Source organism: Cydia fagiglandana, chromosome 14 (assembly GCF_963556715.1).
Source record: "Cydia fagiglandana chromosome 14, ilCydFagi1.1, whole genome shotgun sequence".
NCBI classification, from domain to species: domain Eukaryota; kingdom Metazoa; phylum Arthropoda; class Insecta; order Lepidoptera; family Tortricidae; genus Cydia; species Cydia fagiglandana.
Window position 1 is genome coordinate 12,257,104 of NC_085945.1, and position 24,005 is coordinate 12,281,108.

General features: G+C 36.8%; 1 protein-coding gene across 1 annotated transcript in view; it reads right to left on the minus strand.

Annotated features, from left to right (window-relative positions):
* LOC134671013 (uncharacterized) overlaps positions 1-24,005 on the minus strand; it is a 61,208-nt gene that overhangs the window by 19,054 nt on the left and 18,149 nt on the right. The window contains exons 4-5 of the mRNA XM_063528833.1: positions 1,650-1,815; positions 1,173-1,262 (exon numbers count right to left, since the gene is read on the minus strand). Of these exons, the coding sequence (XP_063384903.1) occupies positions 1,173-1,262; positions 1,650-1,815 (256 nt within the window). The remainder of the gene's footprint in view (positions 1-1,172; positions 1,263-1,649; positions 1,816-24,005) is intronic.

Here is a 24,005-nt window from a genome sequence, read left to right on the forward strand (position 1 = left end):
TACACATCATGACGTCTTAAAAAATGTTTGTAAATAATAAAAAAACTTAAGTTTTACCGTCATTCACGAACTAGACTCGGTAGTTGAAATAGATCTAAGTGAATTTTGATTTCTTTACACCGAATGTTTCTTGAAATGTAGTTTATTCATTATGATTAAACTTTACTTTAACTATCGTTCGTAACACGATTCTTAAGTACCAATTTTTTAAACGAGATTATATAAAAATAAATCGTTTTGAACATAATGGTTAAGATTTTTGGCATACTTAAACCCTTTTGCACAATCGATATCTCAGCAATTAGAAGTCGTAGGGCCGTGGGTGTCAGCACAAAAGATGTAGTTTCATGTAATAAACCTTGTACTGGCAAAATTTGTAATTTGGACAAACTCGAGTTTAACCCTTTTACACTGGAGGCACAGAATTATAAAAGTTTTTGGCAAAAATTTCATTTTTGGTACAAGCTTTTATCGCTGACTGTACTTTTCTTCCCACAGGCAACTAATAATCATCGAGACAATTCTAAAAACCCTAAACACAATAAGGTTTCGTTGTTTTATCACAGAGTTCCTATGGCCAACTCTGGTCTACATCATCAGATCAGCTCAATGACACCATAATATTACATTGTCACCCGACTTACGTATGTATGCAAAATTTCAGCTCAATCGGAAAGCGGGAAGTGGATCAAATTTTACTTGCAAGATTTGATTACAGACAACGGTCAGGTGAAAGTAAATAAAAACTTGTAAAAACGGGACTTATGTAAATGCATTACGCGAAGTTTAATTATGTTTTTACCAATGTCGTCTTCGAAACGTCGGCTGGAATTTACAGGCATAGGTAATTTAATTAAATCCTGTTGTAGTAAACATAAAATATAGTTTCCTACAATTATATAGGCGGTGTTCTGACGTGCCCAAAATATGCTCTAGTATTTAGCAAGAAGGTAGGGTACGTGGGCCACCTAAGGGCGCACCAGAGAGTGGATCAGCTACTAATAACACGAGTTAAAAATTGCCTACTTACTCCAGAACACACAGTCGCTGTGGCCGAAATCGGTCAGGAGAGCATCATCATCAAATATAGTTTGGCAGTGCTTCAGATCAAATACTTAAGTGATATTGTCGATATTGATGTGTCCTTCTGACTTTTTTGTACAGATACTTACTGAGATATACGTGGAAAGGGATAGCGAATACAGCGTAAAGGAGAGCAAAGCAACGACCTTCTATAGTCTGTGGCACAGGAGCACCAAACCCTGAAAACAAAAATATTTAAGATATACGTCCTAGTCCTCGACATACTAATGCCCAATAGATGCCACTCAGCTGTGACCTCTATCGAGAAAGACTTACATTCAAAGATAACATGTATTAGAAGTTTAGAACAGTAATGAGCACTCGGATGCGACGGAGAGTATTGTACCTAACTTGCGACGGAGAGTATTGCCTTTTCCCTTTTTTATCATTTTAAAATTGAAATTAATGATATTTTATCTACACACATGTATGTAACTGTACATAATTAGGCATTAAAACACTCGTGTGATACTATTATGAAACTCATTTCATTCGTTTCATAAACCCACACTCGTATTTTAATGCCTTTCATTATGTAGCAGTCACATAAACTACTATTACCATACCTAGAGCAGTCATGACGAAGACAGTGAAAAGAAAGGTCCCAGCCAGGTTCCAGTAGCGGCCGGGGTCCAACTTGGCCCCCCTTCCCGCCGCTAGCATGGTCTGCCTCCGCGCCTCCTCCACGCGGGCCGTTATGGCCTTCTGCCATTTAGGCGAGACTGGAGTTATCTGGAACAGATAATGTGCGATCATTATCAATAATTTTTCTCATTTATGCACAACACTGCCATGAAAGGTGACTCGTTTTCAATGCTTTTAAGACGAGAAGAGAAGGGGACGACTTCACGTGACCACTATTCCATACAAACGTAGTTCACATTTTCCTGCCTGGCATTTGACATTATGGAAAGTAAAAAAAAAAGATGTAATAGAAATTTCTTTCCACGTATAAAGAACTAGCGGGGACTTTGCACGGGTTAACAAATTGTACATCTAAACCTTCCTCAAAAATCACTCTGTTGATAGGTGAAAACCGCATTAAAATCCGTTCGGTAGTTTTTGAGTTTATCGCGAACAAACACTCAAATAGACAGACGTAAAGTAAAATAAAGTAAAGTAAACATTTATTTTTGGAACTATTTTATTTAAAAGACAGTTAAGGTCTTTTAAATAAAATAATAAATGGACAAGTTATAATTGTTTCAGGTGTCTGCAAGAAATTCACTTACGGAGTAATAGCATTTGTTAATTAAGTATGTTTTTAGTTGTATTTTAAACTAGTCAGGTTTCAGACACTTTATATAGTTTGGGATTCTATTGAAAATATTTTGGAGCCATACCTATTATACTCGTGGCGGGGAACTTTGTTTTATAAGCCGATGATTATTTTTCTGGGCACATTTTTGATCATTTGTTACAGAACAGAAAAAGAAACTCCTATGCCTGCAAATCTTCAGAAAAAAGGTTTTCATATCTCATGCTCTGAAAGTGGGTCGTTGTTGTTCTAAAAGGTGCGCAGAAAGTGATACGTTTATGCTCTAGTGCAGAAAAGTGGTGTACTCCTCTGCGTCCCCGTCCCACGAATAACTGGGTGGAAACAAAATGGAAAAATAGTGTCTTTATTTCCCCGCCTGGAACAATTGGTAATTGGTTAATTTTACTAATCCCACGTTGATCCTTTTTTTATAAAAAATGATGTAAGTGAATTGTTAAAAACAAATTATTCTTGATTTCTTTCGTTGAATTCTATTTACTCGATTTCATAAGGCGGGAACCAAAAGGAATACACCAGAAATATTTTTTTAAACCTTACACTTGCGTAAATGAGCAAATGCAGAATCTTATACAGCCACAGTTAAACATTTGTACGATATAAATTGATTTATAAAGTTATTTCATGAAAATAAAATAAAATACAAGATAAAAATTACTTATATTATTAATTAAATTGTTATTTAATATTTAAAATACTTTTATTATGTTATTACGTCCGGATTACGGTCCGGCAGTCTGTTGCGGCTTTTAGAACGAAAAAGTATAAAATTAAAAAGTAAGAGGCAATCCCGCTGATTTTCATACTATAATGAACAAATCATTTTAAAATTACTGCAGTTTGTTAAAAAATGTGTGTTTCGTAAATATTGCAATCTAAATAATTTTCGCTAGCGGTTATTAATCTTCACACATGTAAAGTCTCCGATTGCAAGTAAGTCCTAAGGAAAATAAATCATGGCCATAGATCTATTAGGTACTTACTTCCATTACTGATTTTGCGAAATTGCCTTGTCTTGTTTGGTTTCCTCGCATTCGATATGAAAAGTAGAGTGTTTAACTCGGGTAAAAGGCACCATTTCTGTCTCGGACTATTGGCGCTCTCACTGCGTTCGAGCGCCAAACTACCTCGACAGAAATGGGTGCCTTTCAACCCTTGGTTAACAATCTACTATTTTATGGGACAACTGTAGACAGTTCCATGGAATCCTTCATATCAGTGTATCTATTCTATACTTCCAGAAATTGTAATACGGTTATAATTAATAGTTATTACCTTCTAACTATCTATATAGACAGCTAATGATTATATGTATATGCCTCCTACATTCCCCAATATATTATGATTATTTCATTACACATTAGTCTCTATTTTCAAGAGCATAGGATCCAAATTACGGTATAAACTCTTAATTAGGATGAAAACCGGCAAGGAACATACTAAGTAATTGAATTAGACACATGTATGTAATTATCAAGATCAATCTGTAACCTCGGCGACCCAATAAATAAGGAAAACACCTATAATTATACATACCTTACGTACGTATACCGGGTGTGGCCTGTAATATAAGCAAAAAATTTAACTGTAGGCTGTACTCCTCATGCTGACCAACATTTGTTCAACGACTTTTAAAAATAAGTTGTGGTTTGATTTTTAATACACTTTAAAGTTTATTCTAAGACGCAATGTATTGCGAATTTTGTTATGTTTAAGGCGTGATAAGCAACGTCAATAACAATGATATGGCATGGCGATGGCGTCCATTGAAGATAATTAATAATCAAACGAACTTACCTGTGAAGTTTGATTACAATTATACGAGTATCCAAATCCAAGACAACAAATATAATTTACAAGCAGCAGTACATGGAATCATGCCGTCCTTGTCACACATTTTAGAGATATAATATTTAAAAAACAATGTCGCGCTGTTCCCCTACCTCACTACGCCATCGTCCCTCGCCATCCCACTCTAACCCCGCTCCTCAGATACCCGTCATTATTTCAGAGTGGATCTTTTTTGTGTTATGAACAGAGACTATTTTATTTTAATTTTCGGGGTTGGGGGGCGGGAATTTGTTGTCTTGGATTTGGATACTCGTATAATTGTAATCAAACTTCACAGGTAAGTTCGTTTGATTATTAATTATACTTCCTATCCAAATCCAAGACAACAAATATAATTTACAAGCAGATGTTCAGAGCCTTGTATCTAAATACAGGTGCGAAAATAAAATGAAATATCGATATGAAATCAGTAAGTTACGTATACCGTTACTGATATGACTGATTTCAGCTGAAGAGATTTACCTGCAAATGTAATTTTATACAAGTATAGCATTGTATATTATAATGATAAGCGTCATTGATTAACGGGTAAAATTAGGTACCTTTTACATTCCTTTTTGGTGAAAGAAAAAAATAATCATAAATAAATTAAACTTTCTTAGTTTTTATTATAATACCTATAACTTTAAAAAACAATTTCTTAAAATTATGGTTATAACTGTTGTATAAAGTAATTTTGCCTTTGCTTATGTAGACCATTGAAAGGTGTGTTCAATCTTTAGTTATAGCTCTGAACCAATTTTTATAGCACTTTATACCCATTATATTATTAGAATTTCAATTTAAATTTAACTAAGATATCATTGTTTTAATTTTCAAGATTATAATTACTACAACGGTTTAGGTTGTTTTCTGTCAGACACTATACATAATAAATAAGCTGTTTTTTATCATTTAGATTTTACCAACACTCACTGGATGTAATTATTTTTTGCGTTATGATTAATCTATGAATGTATGTCTTTTTAAGTATTGACAAGTAGAATAAAACATAACTTTATGACAGTTTGCAATGAAGATCCAATACAACAATAAATACCCTCTTCTATACAAAGCCTAGGTAAAGGAGATTTTTCTTCATTGTAAGCTTGTCATAGAAATCATGTTTCTATACATTTAGACTAAGTCCGGACAATGACTAGTAGAAAAGCCTGTAGGTGCTGTTTTGAAACTTATAATTTTTCAAATTTTCAATTATAATTCAGCTTCAAATTATAGATTTATATAGTTGGTCAAACCAATTTGTCAGTCAGTAACAGGAAAACTATACTCATCCTTTCCTTTTGGGTGCTAGTACTGGTGTAAGACAAAGATAGTACGATTCTCTCTGTCTTTGATTGAAATGAGACAGTCACATTCTCAAACGATATGTAAATAGCTAAATAATGTATATAGATAGACTACCTTTATTAATAAATAACTCGTCTTTCTTTACGTATCTGACCGATGACGACTACACGTGATACAAGTGGCAAGTAAACTTTGGTAGATTGTAGTGTAGGTAGTTAGGTCTTAAATTATGATATGTTTGTGTATAAGGCATTTACTTGAAATTTATCATTCAAGGAGTAACTTATAGTAACCTTTTTTAAAAATAACAATTATACTGTGCAGCGTGCACAGTATTCTTGTGATACACAATCAACAATAATTATTTAAGCTTTCTCGTGTTACGTAGCATTCAATAGGGTATTACATAGGTACTATAAGTATTTAAATAAATTATTTTACACCATGCATAAAATACACAGATTAGAGTTATTTTTAAACACAAGTTCTATTTTATAAATTTGATAGAAATATAACAATACACTCTTTTTGTTTGGGTAGTCGTGTAAAAAGTAGGTGAGTTGACCGTGACGTCACGATTTAATGTTTCATAGAAATTCCATGTTAGCAAATCGTTTTGACAGTTCTAAAAAGGTAACTGATTTGTAGTAGTAGTAGTAGTAGTAGTAGGAAAATACCCTATTATAACTGTACAGCAGTATAATATGACAACCTAGAGCATTTAAATTAATGACAATATTTAATTTTATTATTGTTGATGGATATCAATCTTTTATTGCGATTGTCAATCTAGCTATTTAGCGATGGCGATTCATGTAACAGGTTACAGCATTTAACTCTGGTTGCATTGTTGTGCAATTGTGCATATTGGTTTTCAGCTAAGGATTCCAGCGTTGATTTCGCGTCGTGGGATATATGCATCAACCACGGTGCAGCCCTTGTTAGTTGCGGCGACGGTCCCCTGAAGTTTAGAGCTGAGATAACCAGTAAGCAAATCGTACTGGATTTGTTACGAGTAGGTAAATCGGGCTCGTTGAGATGGTATATATTTGACTGCAGGTCAAAGATGCTGTTTGAAGCTATTTGGAACACATAACTTCGTAATATGTATGTATAATAATGTGAATGTAAAACCGGTTAAAGGGTTATATCTCTTTGCATATATTGTTTACTCGTCATACAGCACTGTTGGTGTACTTAACAGGATTTTAGGCTGCATTAACACCAGTTAAATTGCTTCAACGTAACTAAAATCTCCTTTGTATTTCACATACGTAAAGTCACATCATCACTATTAAAGTGGAGGCAACATAAAGGTCTGGATGCAGACTATGACAAGTACATTACATTGGCATCAACACTGTTACAGTGGAGCACGGTTATATATCTTTGACTCATTTTATAACGATCAAAGCGTCTGCAGAACAAACATACCGAAGAGCGTAAAGACCGAAGAACGAAGTGACTGAAGAACGAAGTGATCGAAGAGCGAAGCGACTGAAGAGCGTATCATCAGAAGAGCGAAGCGACCGAAGAGCGTAGTATCCGAAGAGCGAAGCGACCGAAGAGCGTAGCATCCGAAGAGCGGAGAGACCGAAGAGCGTAGCATCCGAAGAGCGAAGCGACCGAAGAGCAAAGCGACCGATAAACCAAATGACCGAAGCAATCGAAGAGCGAGTCAGCCATTATTATGTAGTTTTTGATATTATGCAATTATCATCATAAATCTTCAACACAGTAAATGTGGAGTAAGGATAGCCTCGTTACTGTTAATGCGGAGCAAATTCAACCTCGACGCTGTGAAAGCGGAGCTCTCGACACAATTACTGTGGAGTAAAAATAGCCTCATCACTATTAAAGTGGGGTAAACTTACCCTCAACGCTGTTAAAGCGGAGTTCTCGACACAATTAATGTGGAGTAAAGATAGCCTCGTCACTATTAAAGTGGGGCAAATTTAGCCTCAACGCTGTTAAAGCGGAGCCCTCGACACAATTGATGTGGAGTAATGATGGCCTCTTCACTATTAAAGTGGGGCAAATTTACCCTCAACGGTGTTAAAGCGGAGTTCTCGACACAATTAATGTGGAGTTAAGATAGCCTCTTCACTATTAAAGTGGGGCAAATATAACCTCAACGCTGTGAAGGCGGAGCTCTCGACACAATGAATGTGGAAAATTTTGCCTCGACTTCTCGTTTGTAACTAAATATTTATTCTATATGAATTTTAATCTATATGTGTTATTTAATGTGCAATATCATAAACTCTCCTTTTGTCATTGACTTTTATTTGGTAACACGGTTTATACCGAGTACTTACCTACCTGTTTGATGATCATCTCGTTGCATAGTATACCTAAGTTTCTAAGTACTCACTCTACGTAAACTACCAAATTCTGAATCTCAGTTGTCATTAGGAGGTTTACTTATATTTCCGATACGATTTACGCATGAGTTTACGATCCTCGACGCTATTGTACTAGCGGAGTATTATTATTTGACGTAGTCCATAATATTACACAAATCAAGTCCCAATACTTTGACCATGATTTATTTCATTCTAAAATTACATTGAGTTGATAATATGAGAGTGTATAAAAAAAATTTATGTTAGCACATTCATGAGGTTTACTTACTCGTAGAAAGATATACTGTTCACACTTGGTACGCCTCCGTTATACAGTACTGTTGTAGAAAGTAACTGGCTATGTGATGTTAAGCATATAGCATTGGTACATAATAGTGTCAATCAGTAATGTCTATTTATCACAAAGCAGGAGATCTGATGAGCAAAAGGAGGCGACCACACCGACTGGACCCACGACTCGACGATACTGCGATGTGCGATTAAAACAAGTACCTAATCCGTTTTAATCCTTACGATACATTCACTATGTCGGTATCGGAGCACGCATAGCGCGTGCTCGTCGTATACATCGGTCACTGGCAACAGTCGGTCAAACTATTCTTCAAGTATCTTGTAGATTGTGTATTTAATGAAATTTTTTATGTACCTACATATAAAATGTAGGTATCTGTATACCTACAGGTATGAGGATACCTCCTCATAAGATGCTAATTAAACTTATTGGTTAAGTAAAGAATAAGTCTATTTGCACAAAGACACATTTGCTACCGTGCATAGGCACTTAAATATTACCAATCGGCAAGGATTAATATTGTTACCTATCTTTTTTATTACACAGTAGGGTAGATATATAATTTTTATTCAATTCGGATATAGTTTGTATACCTAGTACCTACTAGTATACAGTATATAAAATCTGTAGGCGAAAGCATGTCAATATAATATAATAATATGGTGTTCGCATTCGTAAACAATTTACTGAGCGAACATTGCATAGTATGAATGTAACATATTTTATTCAAAACATGAAATGTTAGTAATATGGTACATATTACTATAATCTTTGGATTTTGTATTAGTCATATAACTGGGTTAAAGATCATTTTGTGATTTATCTATTTATAGCTCCGTACTTATTTCATCCGTAATTATTTTATTCTAAAAAGGAGGTAGTTGCAACAAGTGATTTCGTACGGAAGCAAAGATTACTTACTTAGTTGATTTATTACGTAATGAGTTTATAACGCTAAATGAAAATACGATTTCAAATTAAAGATTACTAGCCATGTAAAGTATTGCAAACGAGACTAGACTTGCCGTGCTGAAAAACCATTCATTTGTTGCTCGGCCACGGCGGCCGGCGGTACAAGTAATGTTTTGATTCTATAATTATCATTCAGCGCTTAATAGACATATTAAAATTACTCACCCTAACTGTGTGTCGATTGATGAATCGACACACACACAGACATTTTTAGAGGAACACTATTTTGGCGAAAATACGTGTGACTCGGACTAACACAAAAACATGTAATGACGGGTATCTGAGGAGCGGGGTTAGAGTGGGATGGCGAGGGACGATGGCGTAGTGAGGTAGGGGAACAGCGCGAAATTGTTTTTTAAATATTATATCTCTAAAATGTGTGACAAGGACGGCATGATTCCATGTACTGCTGCTTGTAAATTATATTTGTTGTCTTGGATTTGGATAGGAAGTATAATATTTATTATGTATGAAAAATAGGAAGTCTAAATTCTTCATAATTTTTAAAAGTTGTTGAACATAAGTGTCACCGTTTGAGGAGTACAATCTCTGTTTAAATTATTTGCTCGTGTTACAGGCCACACCCGGTATATACTGGGTCAAGCAGATCGTGTCAGTAGAAAAAGGCGGAAAATTTGAAAAATGTAGGCGCGTAAGAATATCATCCCATAGAAAATTTGAATTTCGCGCCTTTTTCTACTGACAAGATTTGCTTGACCATATATACCTTATTGTATAATTATTTTTCCTCGTATTTACACGGACACGTTCATATTTGTCATGCTATCTCAATCAACATACTACATACATACATAGAGATACAAACCTCAAGAAAAATATTTAAATTGTAAATTTCACGGTAACTTTCATGAATTTAATTTAATATTAACCTGCTTCTAGTCTGTCAGAAACTAACTTCTATTTTTTAAGTACTTTTGTGTTAACCCTTGACTCAGACATTGGGGGCCCGATTCGGATTTTGAAATAGATATCTATTAGACATATTTTAGACATCACCAAGATACGATAACGATATGTTTAAGATCTAACCTGTCAAATTTGACATTTGCGCGATTCTGGAGATACTCTTGAACGATTTACACATCTAATAGATATCTTACTCTATCTAACCTAAAAGTGACATTGGTTGCCATAATTGCGCTGCAAAAGAGAACTAGTTGATATCTAAACTACAACGTATCTATCTATCTACGTGTATGTGAGGTGTGTAATAAAGAGTATTGTATTGTATTGTATTGTATTGTATTGTATTGTATTGTATTGTATTTTATTGTATTGTATCTAGAACGGATCTAGTACGTGTCGTCTCTTGTGAATGTGAAGTTCGGATACGGCAGTGAAACTTTTGAAAGTCACTTTCAGATCAAGCACAAGGTCGTACAAGCCCTTATTGCTCGGTTACAAACGGGCTGAATATGAATAAATTTGGAATTTATAATAAATTAAATTTACTTTGCTGATGACAGTGATCACGAATCCTGATCAACCCGAATTAAATGCCAATCCGAATAATACCTCAGGGTACAAATCAATTTGCCTAACTCGATGAGTTTTTGGGCAAAACGAAATTCAAAACATTAAAGTAATATAAAAAAAAAGCCAATTTCTCATGTGCCATTGAAATGATATATGTAGGTACATACCTAATATACATGTAAGCCGCTTTTTTTTTATTTACTCAATAAAACACAGTACTTAATCCATTACACATATGTTTTCGCCAAACTGCATGACAGTTTGTTGGCGAACGGTAGGCACGTTAGTTTTTAGGCACGTTATAACCAGGATACCTACTACTTCTTTCATTATTACTATTCGCAAAGGAAATAAAGCTTGAAATTATGATTTTATATACTGTATACTAAAACATGGGTTCAAGTTATTGTAAAAAGGCAAAGTAATCTTGAATAGTTATCTACGATACAAGTGCGGAAAAGAGGAAATTCGAAACGAGTGGCGATAAATTGCGATAAATTGGACACGAGTTGCGAATTACCTATTCGCACGTGTATCGTACAACGTTTTACAGTACATATGGCCCTTTAAACTTTTGACATACACACGAAAAGTGCTATTTTACGCACTAGTGCGGGAAAATAGGGCCATATGTACTGTAAAAACTATTTTTGGAAAACAAAATTAAAACTCTTATTGGAATGCTAAGTAACGTAGTATGTAAAAATTATTTAACACATTCACTGTCCCCGACGCACATGTGCGTTCATCGTCATACAAGTTTGTTCCTAGGCCACGCCCCCTGGCAGTGAATGCGTTAATGAGCACCCCATAAACTTATGTTATAACCAGGATACCTATGTTATGTTATTTAGTAAACTTTATGTTATAACTTGCCTACATAAATAAAAACTACAAGGTACAGAATATACAAATCAGTGCCTTATTCGAAACATTCCAGAAAAACGTTATCTTCTTTAAGAAATATTTTCTCTATAACTGGCCACCACAAACTCGCAACTCACTAACCAACTTACGAAGTACTTGCAAACTTTGAACGTGAGGTTTAGTGGCACTTAACCATCTCATTTTACGGTAAGTTGCTTAACAGGACTTTACTTCTTAAGGGCTTGTTACATTTTTATTTTTGTTTCAACTAGACTGGGTTCTTCATTGTATAAGAAAACTTTTAACCACCTTATTTTATAAAACTATATAAGCAACCTCACCTCTTCCAAACCTGTGTTAATTTTTTTAACGTGATTAAGTCTTATAAATCGATGAACACCGGTAGCATATATGCACGAAAAAGTGTCACGTTGTGGACAGATCTCCATGGTAACGTTACGTAATGTAATGGTAGTGATTTTTTATGACGTTATCATGCAAAATTATCGTCTGTAAACCGATTTTACAGACAACTATTTCTAGGGTTCCGTACCCAAAGGGTAAAACGGGACCCTATTACTAAGACTTCGCTGTCCGTCCGTCCGTCCGTCTTTCACCAGGCTGTATCTCACGAACCGTGATAGCTAGACAGTTGAAATTTTCACAGATGATGTATTTCTGTTGCCGCTATAACAACAAATACTAAAAACAGAATAAAATAAAGATTTAAATGGGGCTCCCATACAACAAACGTGATTTTTGACCAAAGTTAAGCAACGTCGGGAGTGGTCAGTACTTGGATGGGTGGCCGTTATTTTTTTTGCTTTCTTTTGTTTTTTTTTTGCATTATGGTACGGAACCCTTCGTGCGCGAGTCCGACTCGCACTTGCCCGGTTTTTTATTTTTCTCTTACCTACTAACAAACAGAAATATCAAAATGACGGGTAGAAGCAGACGATATACATACAAACGATTATTAACGATATAGATTTGACAAACATTTATGAACGCCATAAGTCTTTCGGTATTCTTTGATTACATAAATCTGAACATGATTAAGTAGGTACATCATCTCAGCTATAAGTAGTCCACCGCTGAACATAGGCCTCCCCCTTGGACCTCCATACGTGCCGGTTGGAAGCGACCCGCATCCAGCGTCTTCCGGCGACCTTAACAAGGTCGTCTGTCCATCTTGTGGGTGGACATCCTACGCTGCGCTTGCTAGTCCGTGGTCACCACTCGAGCACTTTTCGACCCCATCGGCCATCTCCTCAGGTAAGTAGGTAGGTACATGTTCAGATAACTTGGACCAACATATTGTATTTGATGGTTAGTAGGTTTATATATTTGATGGCCAAGTTTTCTCTGTTAATAAATATCACAATTTGTGATATCTAAGTACTTACATAACTTTATAATCAACCGTAGGTGTGATGAGTAAAACAAACGTAATATTATTTAATATAAGTACAAGTAACCTTTTTCAGCACTTAATTGAATTCATTATCTTTTGTTTCATTTTAGTTAAAAATTGGCCTCCGGCATTTATGTTAGTTTATTTGCAGCGAAATTCTGACACGCTTTCATTTTTAAACAACTCGTTTGTTTCATGTTTTAAACTTAATTAAGAGGCAAAGGGGTGTCATTTGAAATTCCAAACAGTTTTTTAGTCGCTTGTGAAACTATTTAAAATTCTGACTGCATCCCGTGTGCATCTGGCATCAGGGCCTATTCATACCACATTTTTAAATTGAGTGCGAAGTTTGGATGAGAAAATGCATTTACATATAGTCAGTGAGAAATAATTTCATTTTTATTCTAACGTAGCAAACAACTACACCTATACCACAGAATAAGTAATAGTATTATCATACAGAACGGACACGCACCGCCCCGCCCCGACTCGGATTACCTCGCCCCGCGACTGAGTTCTGACGGACTCCTGACGTACGCTCAGTTCGGCTAGCGACGCCGCGACGCGATGACGCAACGTTCAAAATGCCGGTGTATTGTGCGATGTACGGGTAGTACGGATACCTACTTATTGTAGAAATGAATAATAATATAGTTTTCCAAAGAGACGAAATATGTATCAGTAAATAAGGCTATACTTTTGCGTAAAAATAATAATATCATATGAATTAAAACCCGTTCGTTGAATTTGTGAATGTTAAGCCAACATTTAATATTTAAAGTACCTAAGGTAACTAGACCTTCTACACAGATATTTCTCGTAAATGTTTTATTTTTAGTTTAACACTCTTTTCACAAAAAATAACTTGTTGGTCATTCGCGTTTGATTTTTAATTTAATTTTAAGAATTTAAGAAATAATTTACATAATTATTTCTTAAAATGTTATATAAAATAATCAATAGGCATCAACAATAAGGTACATTTAATAATGGCGTGTTGAAAGTCCAAGTACGTGCAGGACTATAAACTGACAAAGCCAATTCAACAATTGGAGCGAAATAAAACATAAACCTATATTTTGTTAAACATAAACCTATATTTTGTTTTTTTACGTATTTCGGTCGAATTATGCAACGCAGCGGGCCGCTCGTCGTGTCCTTCGGCCGGCCTCGGCAAACCTCGGCTTCGCCTTCCCCGCGCGCCGCACGAGTCAGCCCTAAGCCACTTACTCACACAATGACGCGTGTACAGACGTGCCGTGCACACATATAAACGCAAATGATTTTCGATGTGTGGCGTGTCCGCCTTGTGCCTATACACAATATATACCTATCTGCATTTGCGTTGTGCGAAAACTCATACAGCTCGGCAATGCCACCAGCCTTCTGGGCACCCTACCATACGGCGCCGAGCTAGTTACATTTTTTGTGTTTTATTCTTGTAGCCATGTAAAAACCTTCTTAAAATATGTACGATGAAACTCGAAAAATGTATCCAAAAATTTACTTTTGCAATGTCCACAGAAAAGACGCCTGTTTTCTGGAACGTTTTTGACTCACGTGGACCTACTAGAAAACCATTACACAACTATTTTACTAACCGCTGTTTGTTAAGAAAGTTAGCATTCTTGTTAACTTTGTTGTTAGTTAACTTCATAACTTGGGAACCATTACAAAACAATAGCCCACTACAGTTCAGTACAATAGCTCAATCAATTATACAATTAATAACCAAATCCAATCAAATTGAATGGAATGTATCGAGCTGATATACAAATATAAGTAGGTACATATAAATATTGCATTGTATTAAGCTTTGATTGTTAATAATTAATTATATTCGTTAACATTTAAAACGGTCCAACACTTTATAATGCTATGTTTAAGTAAAATAAAAACTTTTATTGACCCACAAAAAAAAACATAATAATAGCAGTACCTTCAGATCCACAGCGCAGGCTTCGTCACTATACAGATAGCTCATCCACCTCAGGTTTCGTCAACATAAAATGTATACTTTCACATATGTCATCCGCAACACGCATCGTCAAATTTAAAAGAAAATTGGTACACAACACAATAACAAGCCATAAACCTATATCCTAATCCGGTAAGTACAGTCAGCATCAGATATACCTGAGCGGGCAAGGTGTCCAAGAAAACATATACACTCCAATCGTCACAAAACTAAGGACATCTAAGTTGTAATTTTCACGTAGGCTTTCAGTTCGTCACATATATCTTAACTTCTGAGTTTTTCTTTAACACATACACCCTTATTTAATCACAATGACAACAACGGTTAAAAATTCAGTGGTAACTAAACACTCAAATTCAAGCTGCTGTCATTAATACCTACACTCACTGCCAATCACGTACGTCAGCAGCCAGGGTGCCACCAGTTGCTAAGCAGTTGTTATTTCAATGGTAACTAAGCATCAACATTTTATCTGTTTAACTTTTAAAAAAATACTGTAGCAGCTACGAATTGACACCTCCTTTCTTAAAGAAGTATTTTATCGTCAAGTGTCAAACTTAGACAATAAATAAGTAGGTTTAACGAGAATTATCGGTTTTTTATTTTAACTGTCATAGGCGGCCGTTCTTCCAAATCGTAGAGCATATTATATGTTAATATATTTATTTAGCCCGCTTATTGTACTAAATTATACTATATAGTACTAAAATACGATGCTCCGAATCGATCAAAGAACGAAGGAGAAAATAATAGAATTGAAACTTAACACGTTCACTGTCCCAATCTGACATGTAAACCTTATGGCTTTGTAATAGAGGCTAGCCGTTAAAACCATCACTGCCATGCATATACCTACGTAATATGCTAACTGTTGACCATAGGAATGACGAATTTTGTTTTTACAACTTAGCAGAAAGGATAGAGTATACGGAGTTATTACAGTATGTATCAGACCGAAAGGCCAAGAAAGAGACCCATTAATGTTTAGGTCATACTGAGCAACTTATACTATGGGACCAACCCCGAAACCCCGGAAAAAAATTTACTCTCCCATAGAAAATTTCAACATCAGACCAGCAAAATGTATGAAACTTCCAATTATTTTTCCGCGTTTTCGGGGTTGGTCCCATAGTAAAAATTGTTCAGTATGACCTTAACAATAATGGGTCTCTTTCTTGGCCTTTCGTTCTGATACATACTGTATATCTTTGAACTTATTGTTAGTATAACCTAGCAGTAAACATCAAATGGCATTTCGCACAGGAGTAATCTAAGAAAAGCTTACTGCGGGTTCAAACCTTCAACGTCCTGTTAGAAAGTCGTACATACTCTACATGTGACATATCTTCAAAAAACATATAAACTTATGCGAAATTAATATAAAACCTCAAATTAAGTAATAGGTACCTAATAGAAATGAAACCCAAAAAAAAGCTGTAATCTCTAGGTGCATCCCGACTGAGATTTGAACCCGCGGTCTCTGCTTTGAAAAGCAAACGCCTTAGTAACAAGACCACAACGTGCCTTGACAATTGGCTCTAAATTCGGCTTCAGTTAGCTTTCGCTATGTGTCATTCGTTTTGATGATTCTATTAAATAAAAGAAATAGTTTGCAGTAAGCTGACTGACAGGCCTCTGTCAATGGTTGAAGGGCAAAACGTGAGATAGATGTATGTGATGACAAGACTGTACTGCTTTCGATGATTGTCAAAACGCTTTACCTGAAATTAGCATAGCTATTATACATTCAATATACGACCATACATGTATGCTTTAAACGTCTATTTTTCGATATTGTTCAGATATATTCGACACGTTGACCGCTTAGATACCAGTGGTTTTTTGACAGCTAAGGTATCAATGATTTGTTGTAAGTGTAGAAATTAATGAATAGCGACTGTTAAGATATTTGTGACATGTTGAGCGCTCACAAGTAAATGCTACCATGACAGTCAACAACTTTTTGACAGTTTAAACGTTTACCTCTCTTTGAGCACCTGGAGTGTATAGCGACTTCTGCTGCTGACTGTACCCGGCAAAAACGTCCCCAAAATACCAGCGGCGTTCCCGCGCTGAATAGCCAACGATATACGCTGGACCAGGTACGAACCAGACCTAGGATTGCAACCCCTATCCCGCAAGCGTTTTCCCAGATCCTTCACAAAAACCTTCGCCTCGGAACACCAAGGACCAAAAAAAAAAAAGTAAAATTAAACATAAGTACCTACCATAGTTACTTTTAAGTTCAAAGCTTTTGCTATGAACTGCTTACGTTGCTACAGATTCCGTAGACCTGCTACGGATCACTTTATCACCGACATCAGAGAATAAACCCCTCATTTAATACTCTACAGAAGAGTATCCCGCTACGAAAAAACGCTACGGATGAATGCTATTGACGTTGACGCCGCCGCCAACGTCAGCGAGCGGATTCGCTTAGAGGCTTCGTGGCTTTCGGGTTAGAGTGCCGTACAATCCCTCAAACGTCGGGTCCCAAAATGTTGTCCACGAATATCCCGACCCGAATTTCCCTGGGAATCCTTGCCACTAAATACTTAACCTAAAATCACAGCTCGCTCCGGGAATTCCGCGCGTTCCGGGGCTAGTGACGGGCATGTTGGTCTAAATAGAGGCACAAGTTGTTATCCATTTAGGTTTGAGATCGTTAACGCCAACTAAAAAGTAAATGGTAACGATGGGTCCATATTGGCTCATATACAATTCATTATTCGAATATTTCTAATAATACCGCTTTGTAGTCATAATCATCGTTTCTCCGAAACTTGTTACTCATATATTTTTTTTAATAGTTTTTTGTGCTACTACCTACATTATTCATAACGATACATAATCCGTTTTTTTTTACTCATAATATTGTCACTGAGATTGTATCTGTGCCCATAATGTTATTTGTAAGAATTTCTCGAAGTCTAAGGCGAGCATTTGCTCTCGCTACGCTCGCTACGCTCGCTCACTGTGAGGGTCACAGGATTTCGGTTCTGTGAGGTTCTTACCTAACCTAACCCACCATTCTGACAGCATTTCGGTTCTGTGAGGGTCGCAGTTCTAACCTAACCTAACCCACCTTTCCGGCAGCATTTCGGTTCTGTGAGGGTCGCAGTTCTAACCTAACCTAACCCACCATTCTGGCAGCATTTCGGTTCTGTGAGGGTCGCAGTTCTAACCTAACCTAACCCACCTTTCTGGCAGCATTTCGGTTCTGTGGGGGTCGCAGTTCTAACCTAACCTAACCCACCATTCTGGCAGCATTTCGGTTCTGTGAGGGTCGCAGTTCTAACCTAACCCACCTGTCTGGCAGCATTTCGGTTCTGTGGGGGTCACAGTTCTAACCTAACCTAACCCACCTTTCTGGCAGCATTTCGGTTCTGTGAGGGTCGCAGTTCTAACCTAACCTAACCCACCTGTCTGGCAGCATTTTGGTTCTGTGAGGGTTACAGTTCTAACCTAACCTAACCCACCCTTCTGGCAGCATTTCGGTTCTGTGAGGGTCGCAGTTCTAACCTAACCTAACCCACCTTTCTGGCAGCATTTCGATTCTGTGAGGGTCGCAGTTCTAACCTAACCCAACCCACCTTTCTGGGAGCATTTCGGTTCTGTGAGGGTCGCAGTTCTAACCTAACCCACCTTTCTGGCAGGATTTTAACCTGACTTGACCTACAGGTGCATTCTGTTATAAATAAAATCAAATATGTCAAAATCGACATGTCGAGTAATAATATATGCATAAATTTTAGTAATAGAGATATTTATGTAGAATGACATTATGAATATAATAAATTCGAAGTTCCAATGAGTATTGTTTAAAATGAAAATGTACAATGATCATTAGAATGTAAAATTATATGAGATACATTTTCGGAGTTTCAATAATCGAATTTGCAATTTTATATGAACTTTGGCGCACCCGGTAACGATAGTTCGAATAAAAAGTAACCTGGTTAATATCGTTACATTATTTACCTACATTCCGAGTGGCGTTAACGATTAAAGGCCTGCGCAAACCGGCGGACAGTAGCGCAGATCACTTTAAAATTATCAATGTATTTTCTTCCCTATGTCATTAAGCTTCAGGTATAAATTTAAAAGCTTTGAGACCGACCTGGGAGCATCACGGAGGATTGTTACTCCGCGGCATCGAGGAGCACGCTAAAGGACGACGGGGGAGAACTCGTGCACACTTGTCACTAATCCCTTGTGATAGATGCCGCGGCATCCCTCGGCCTGCACCGAAGTGCTCCTTGGTGCGCCGGCCGCCAGCGCTCGGTTCGGCCGGTTTGCGCTGGCCTTAAAGGTTGACTCACGCTAAGCCGGGCCGGAGCGTCCGGCGCTTCGTTTTCTATGAAAAGCACCACGTTATCACCGATCAGCCGTCATAGAAAATTACATGTCGGACGCCTCGGCCCGGGCTGAGCCCGGTCTAGCGTGGGGAAGGATACCTTCCTGTACGATTGTCACCTTCCACACCAAATCCCACTCTACTCTACCTACATGATTGTAAGCATGAGTCATTACTCCTGTCGGTACTCATAAGACGCAAAAAGGGAGATTCTAATCCAAAATATGCTTCATTTACAGATGGTATGTTTGCAAAGTTCACAGAAAACACTCACTACGGAAATAGAAACTTTCACCATGGAAATAGAAAATTTCGATTTCCGTACAAAACTTTCAGACGGCAAAGACTTTAATGACTTTTAATTATGTGTAATTAGTGAAAGGCGAGAACAGTATGCTTTATGACCAGACATAGTAAATTTTATATCATTCTCGGTGCAGCGGAGTGGTGTTAACGGAATTCGTATAAACAATTTCAACCCTAATGATTAATTAGCGTTAATTAAGTTAATAGTTAATACTAACCTTAATTTAATATTTCAGTTGGAATTATCTATATCAATTCCGTTAACACCACTCCGCTGCACCAAAAATGCTATAAAATTTGCGACGTCTGTTATATTTATGTCACATCACTATGAGACAGCGAAGTACTCAAGTGCCATGCTGCCATCCCGTCCAATATTGTCTAGCAGCTCTGTCCTGATAAAACCTCTATTACATTTTTGCCTCGGTAAAGCGGGATGACTGCGATAGTCCCAAGCGTATCTATCACCATACTCAAGCCTTACAGGCCAATTCGCACCAACACTGACATCAGAATGATGTCATTTAGCTATCGTGCGTCTCGCTGGCGCCAATACATGTACGGACAAACAAGCGAAATGCACGATAACTGATTTAACCCGTCGAACGTACATCATACAACCAATTGGTGCAAAGCAATTTGACCCACATAGATCTGTGGTAACACACGTCTGATACTGAGTAGCTACGACCCAAATTGAGTTAATGTCACACGTGTGATAGTAGGGCGCTCCAGGGTTACGTCATTTAGATATCATTCTGATGTCAATGTTGGTTCGAATTGGCCTGTTATTCGACACTCACAAAGATACGTGTCAATAGGTATAACTTTACGTTGCCGTTGGGATGTTTTTCCCAACATACGAGTATGTTACATTGTTTTTATGATGTTTCTACCGACACCGACTCATATAAATGCCTCTACCTTTATCTCGTTTGCTTGCTAAGCGCTCCAAGTAATTACCATTAGCATATACCACACAATTTGTATCAAAATCAGGCGCTGCAGTCAGCTGAATGCAAACAGAGCTTAAAAAACAAACTGTGATGAGCCCATCAATCTTCGTCAGTTTGTTCTAACGTTTCATAAGCAACTACTATTTAAATCTCATAACATTTTGTGCCCTAATCCTTTACTGTAAGGCACAAAATCGAATGAATTTTAGATTGAAGTTAAGACACTTTTACTAAGCGCGGCAAATGCTCGGCTTAAATAGTCCGGTGTTATTAAATTGTGTGGCGAAAAACGGATTATGAAGCTTGTAGACGCATTATTAGCTCGGGTTGAAATATGAATGTTGGTTTATGTTGCGATTTGCGAATACGGAGTTGAGGTTTTATTTAATTTACGAAGAGTTTATGCTTTTAACTGCCGTTGCGTGGCGCTATTTGGAATCCTGGGGGCATAGAAAATTAAATTGAGCCGGACCGCGGACGTCTTTCTTGTTTGGTTTTGGAAATTGCACTATTCAAAATACTCATTTACATTAACAGATATTTAAAATTAAAACACTTAATCTTAAAATCAATTCACGTAGAAATCATTAAAAAAAGAACAAAAAAAGATTGAAAAAGTTCAACACATAATTACGTCTTGCAGCCGTATTCGAACAATGAGATACGTCAAATACTAGATATTGAAACGATATGGATTAGATATGTCAGTGTCAAACAAGTGTCAAAATTGACATTTCTTCAAACAAAAACGTCACTTTTGACACTTGTTTGACACTGACATTTCTATTCCATATCGTTTCAATATCTAGTATTTGACGTATCTCATTGTTCGAATATGGCTGTTGAACTCGTGGATCATAGTAGGTACTGGACGGTTTGATGGTTTTCCGGTTCCTAACCAGGGATGTTGCAGATTTTTTGACATCCGCGGCTGCGGATAATTAAAGGCTCACATCCAGGGCTGTGGATGCTGATGTCAAGATTAGTTACTTAAAAAACGTCAACTATTATATTTTTAGTAATTTTTATTTAAAAATAGAAACGGAACAGTTAGTAGCAACGGAACATTTGAGCAAGAATTTAGATGCACAGTAACTAGGCCGACTTTTCTGAATCTAGACGATTTCGTTATAGGTAATAACGAAATTACCTAGGACTTACGTCGCCCCTAAGACGTTTCAGTACCGACTTGTTCGGCATCCGCATCCGCATTAAGCTCCGCATCGATTTTCTGCGGATGCGGATTTTGAATATAATGCGGAATTTCCGGGGTTGTGAAGCAGATGCGAATATTCGCAACATCCTTGTTCCTAACTATGAAAATATGATGTGGATAGCTCTCTCACACTTTGTCGCTTCTAGTTCAACTTGCCAAGTTGTAAAGCAATCTTAGCCGGACTGCACTCTAGCTCTAGTTCAGCCAATCTCGATCTAGAAGTCTACAAACAACATACCGCCCCCTCAGGGTTTCGTTGACATCTAAGTTGTACCATCGCCCATACTGTTAATATTTTGCCTTATGCCTTTTGTAATAAGGTCCACCGATATACAGCTAGGAGTGATACTGTTTGTACGTGCCACACGCGACATTGTATCCCAGTCCCACGGCTCGATTCGGTAAATGAATTAGACTAGATATGAAATAGTAAAGATATGTGACGTTCCACTGCAAAAGGTACTTTATGGTGACTGGCGCCGCGATTCGGGAATTTAATTAGAGATTCACTAGATATGAAATAGTGAAGATATGTGACGTTCCACTAAAAGAGGTACCGAATAGCGGCTGGCGCTTACGTCGCATATTTAGCAGCAGCATTTATAATATTGAAGCAGCGTTAATAATAGCGTAAGCGCCAACCGCCATAAGGTACCTTTACCCGTGGGACGTCAGGTTAATCTCTAATCCATTTCCCGAATAGCGCTGCCAGAGTAAGTGACACAATTACCTTAATTTACTCTGCACTGTCGATATCTTTACTTAAACAATGTTCTAACTCAAACTCTAGTTTGATCTATGTAATTTAAACTTAGGGGAGCGGGCTTGCATAAATGAAATTCAAATCCTGAACACATATTTTTTAGTTATGAACTTTGAAAAAAGTCTGAAGAAATTTGCAGCGACCGGCGTAAAATGGCATATACATAACATGAGAAATCTTATTATAAATGTTCGAAATGTTATTAATGCTTTATCATTTTAATAACTTATTAAAATGATTGTATTGTGTAGCTTTTACTGTAAGTATATGTAATGAAATAAGTAGGTAATTTTTCTTTCAGAATGACAACGCTCAAAGCTTTCACATCTCAACTAAAAGCATGTGTATGTGTTTATGTGTATGTATATGTGTGTAAAACCCACGTCAGGGTAATGTATCGGAAGCACCGAGCTCGCGACGGATCACAGCAATAAAGGCTCCGGAAACTTTAAGAATATGTACCAAGAGCTAGCTAGTAAAAAGTTAAAAATATTACAAGCGCGTCCATTTTTTTCTTTGTTGGTGTGGTGGAGGAGAGAGGCTGTGGTCATTATTTAAATTGCTACCTATCAAACTTTACTATGCCTTAGAATGCTTTTTTCTTTACATCGCGGTGCCCAATAGCCACCTCTACTATTTTTTTTTCTGGTACGGTTTATGCAGTGACAACGCCCGTAAGTAATTATCGAAAACACGATAGACACATTATGCTTTTCAATCATGGCATGACATGATCCTGGTTTCAAATAATATATTTATTTTAGGTAGCCACATATAAGATTATTAACTTTTGTTTACAATTTACCTTTTAACAATTACGCAAATGAAATTAACGATACAGATGGCCGAAGATCGAGAGGCCTGGAGAATATCCCATAGAGGAGTCACGTCCCTCAGACATGAGGTTACAACCAAGAGGAAGAAATGAAATTTAATATTTTTAAAATTGATTAACAATTTAGCTAGTGTTTCATACATGTTATTCTTATAATTAAGTTACCAAGTTACAAATAAGTGATTTTATTATCATAGCGAAATGAATATAGATACATATTCATATATTTTCTACAAAGGCTCTTAGTCAATATACATTTGTGTGGCGCATTCGCGCGTCCTATCATAGGATGAGGGACTATAAAGTTGCTACAGCGGTAAAAACAAATAGGTACCTACTACCGTTCTCGCATACCGATATCGCTGAAAGGTTCTATAAATCAAATATATTCTGATATTTCCCTATCATATATGTAGGATGTGATAATGATGAATTCTTGGAACGGAACGGAACGGTGACAGGGATTGCGAATGATTTTGAAAGACATTATAGATAGTTTTCGGTCGATCTGTGGTGGGTGTTATACCTACCTACTAATCTAATGCCAAGCGTGATTTGAATTTGCCTCATCAAAATAATGACATTTTAGGGTGAGTACAGGAATATAAACAAAAAATTATAAACCGAAATGAAATGTAGTTTTTAATTTCGGCTTATAATTTTTTTTATATATAATATAAAACTAC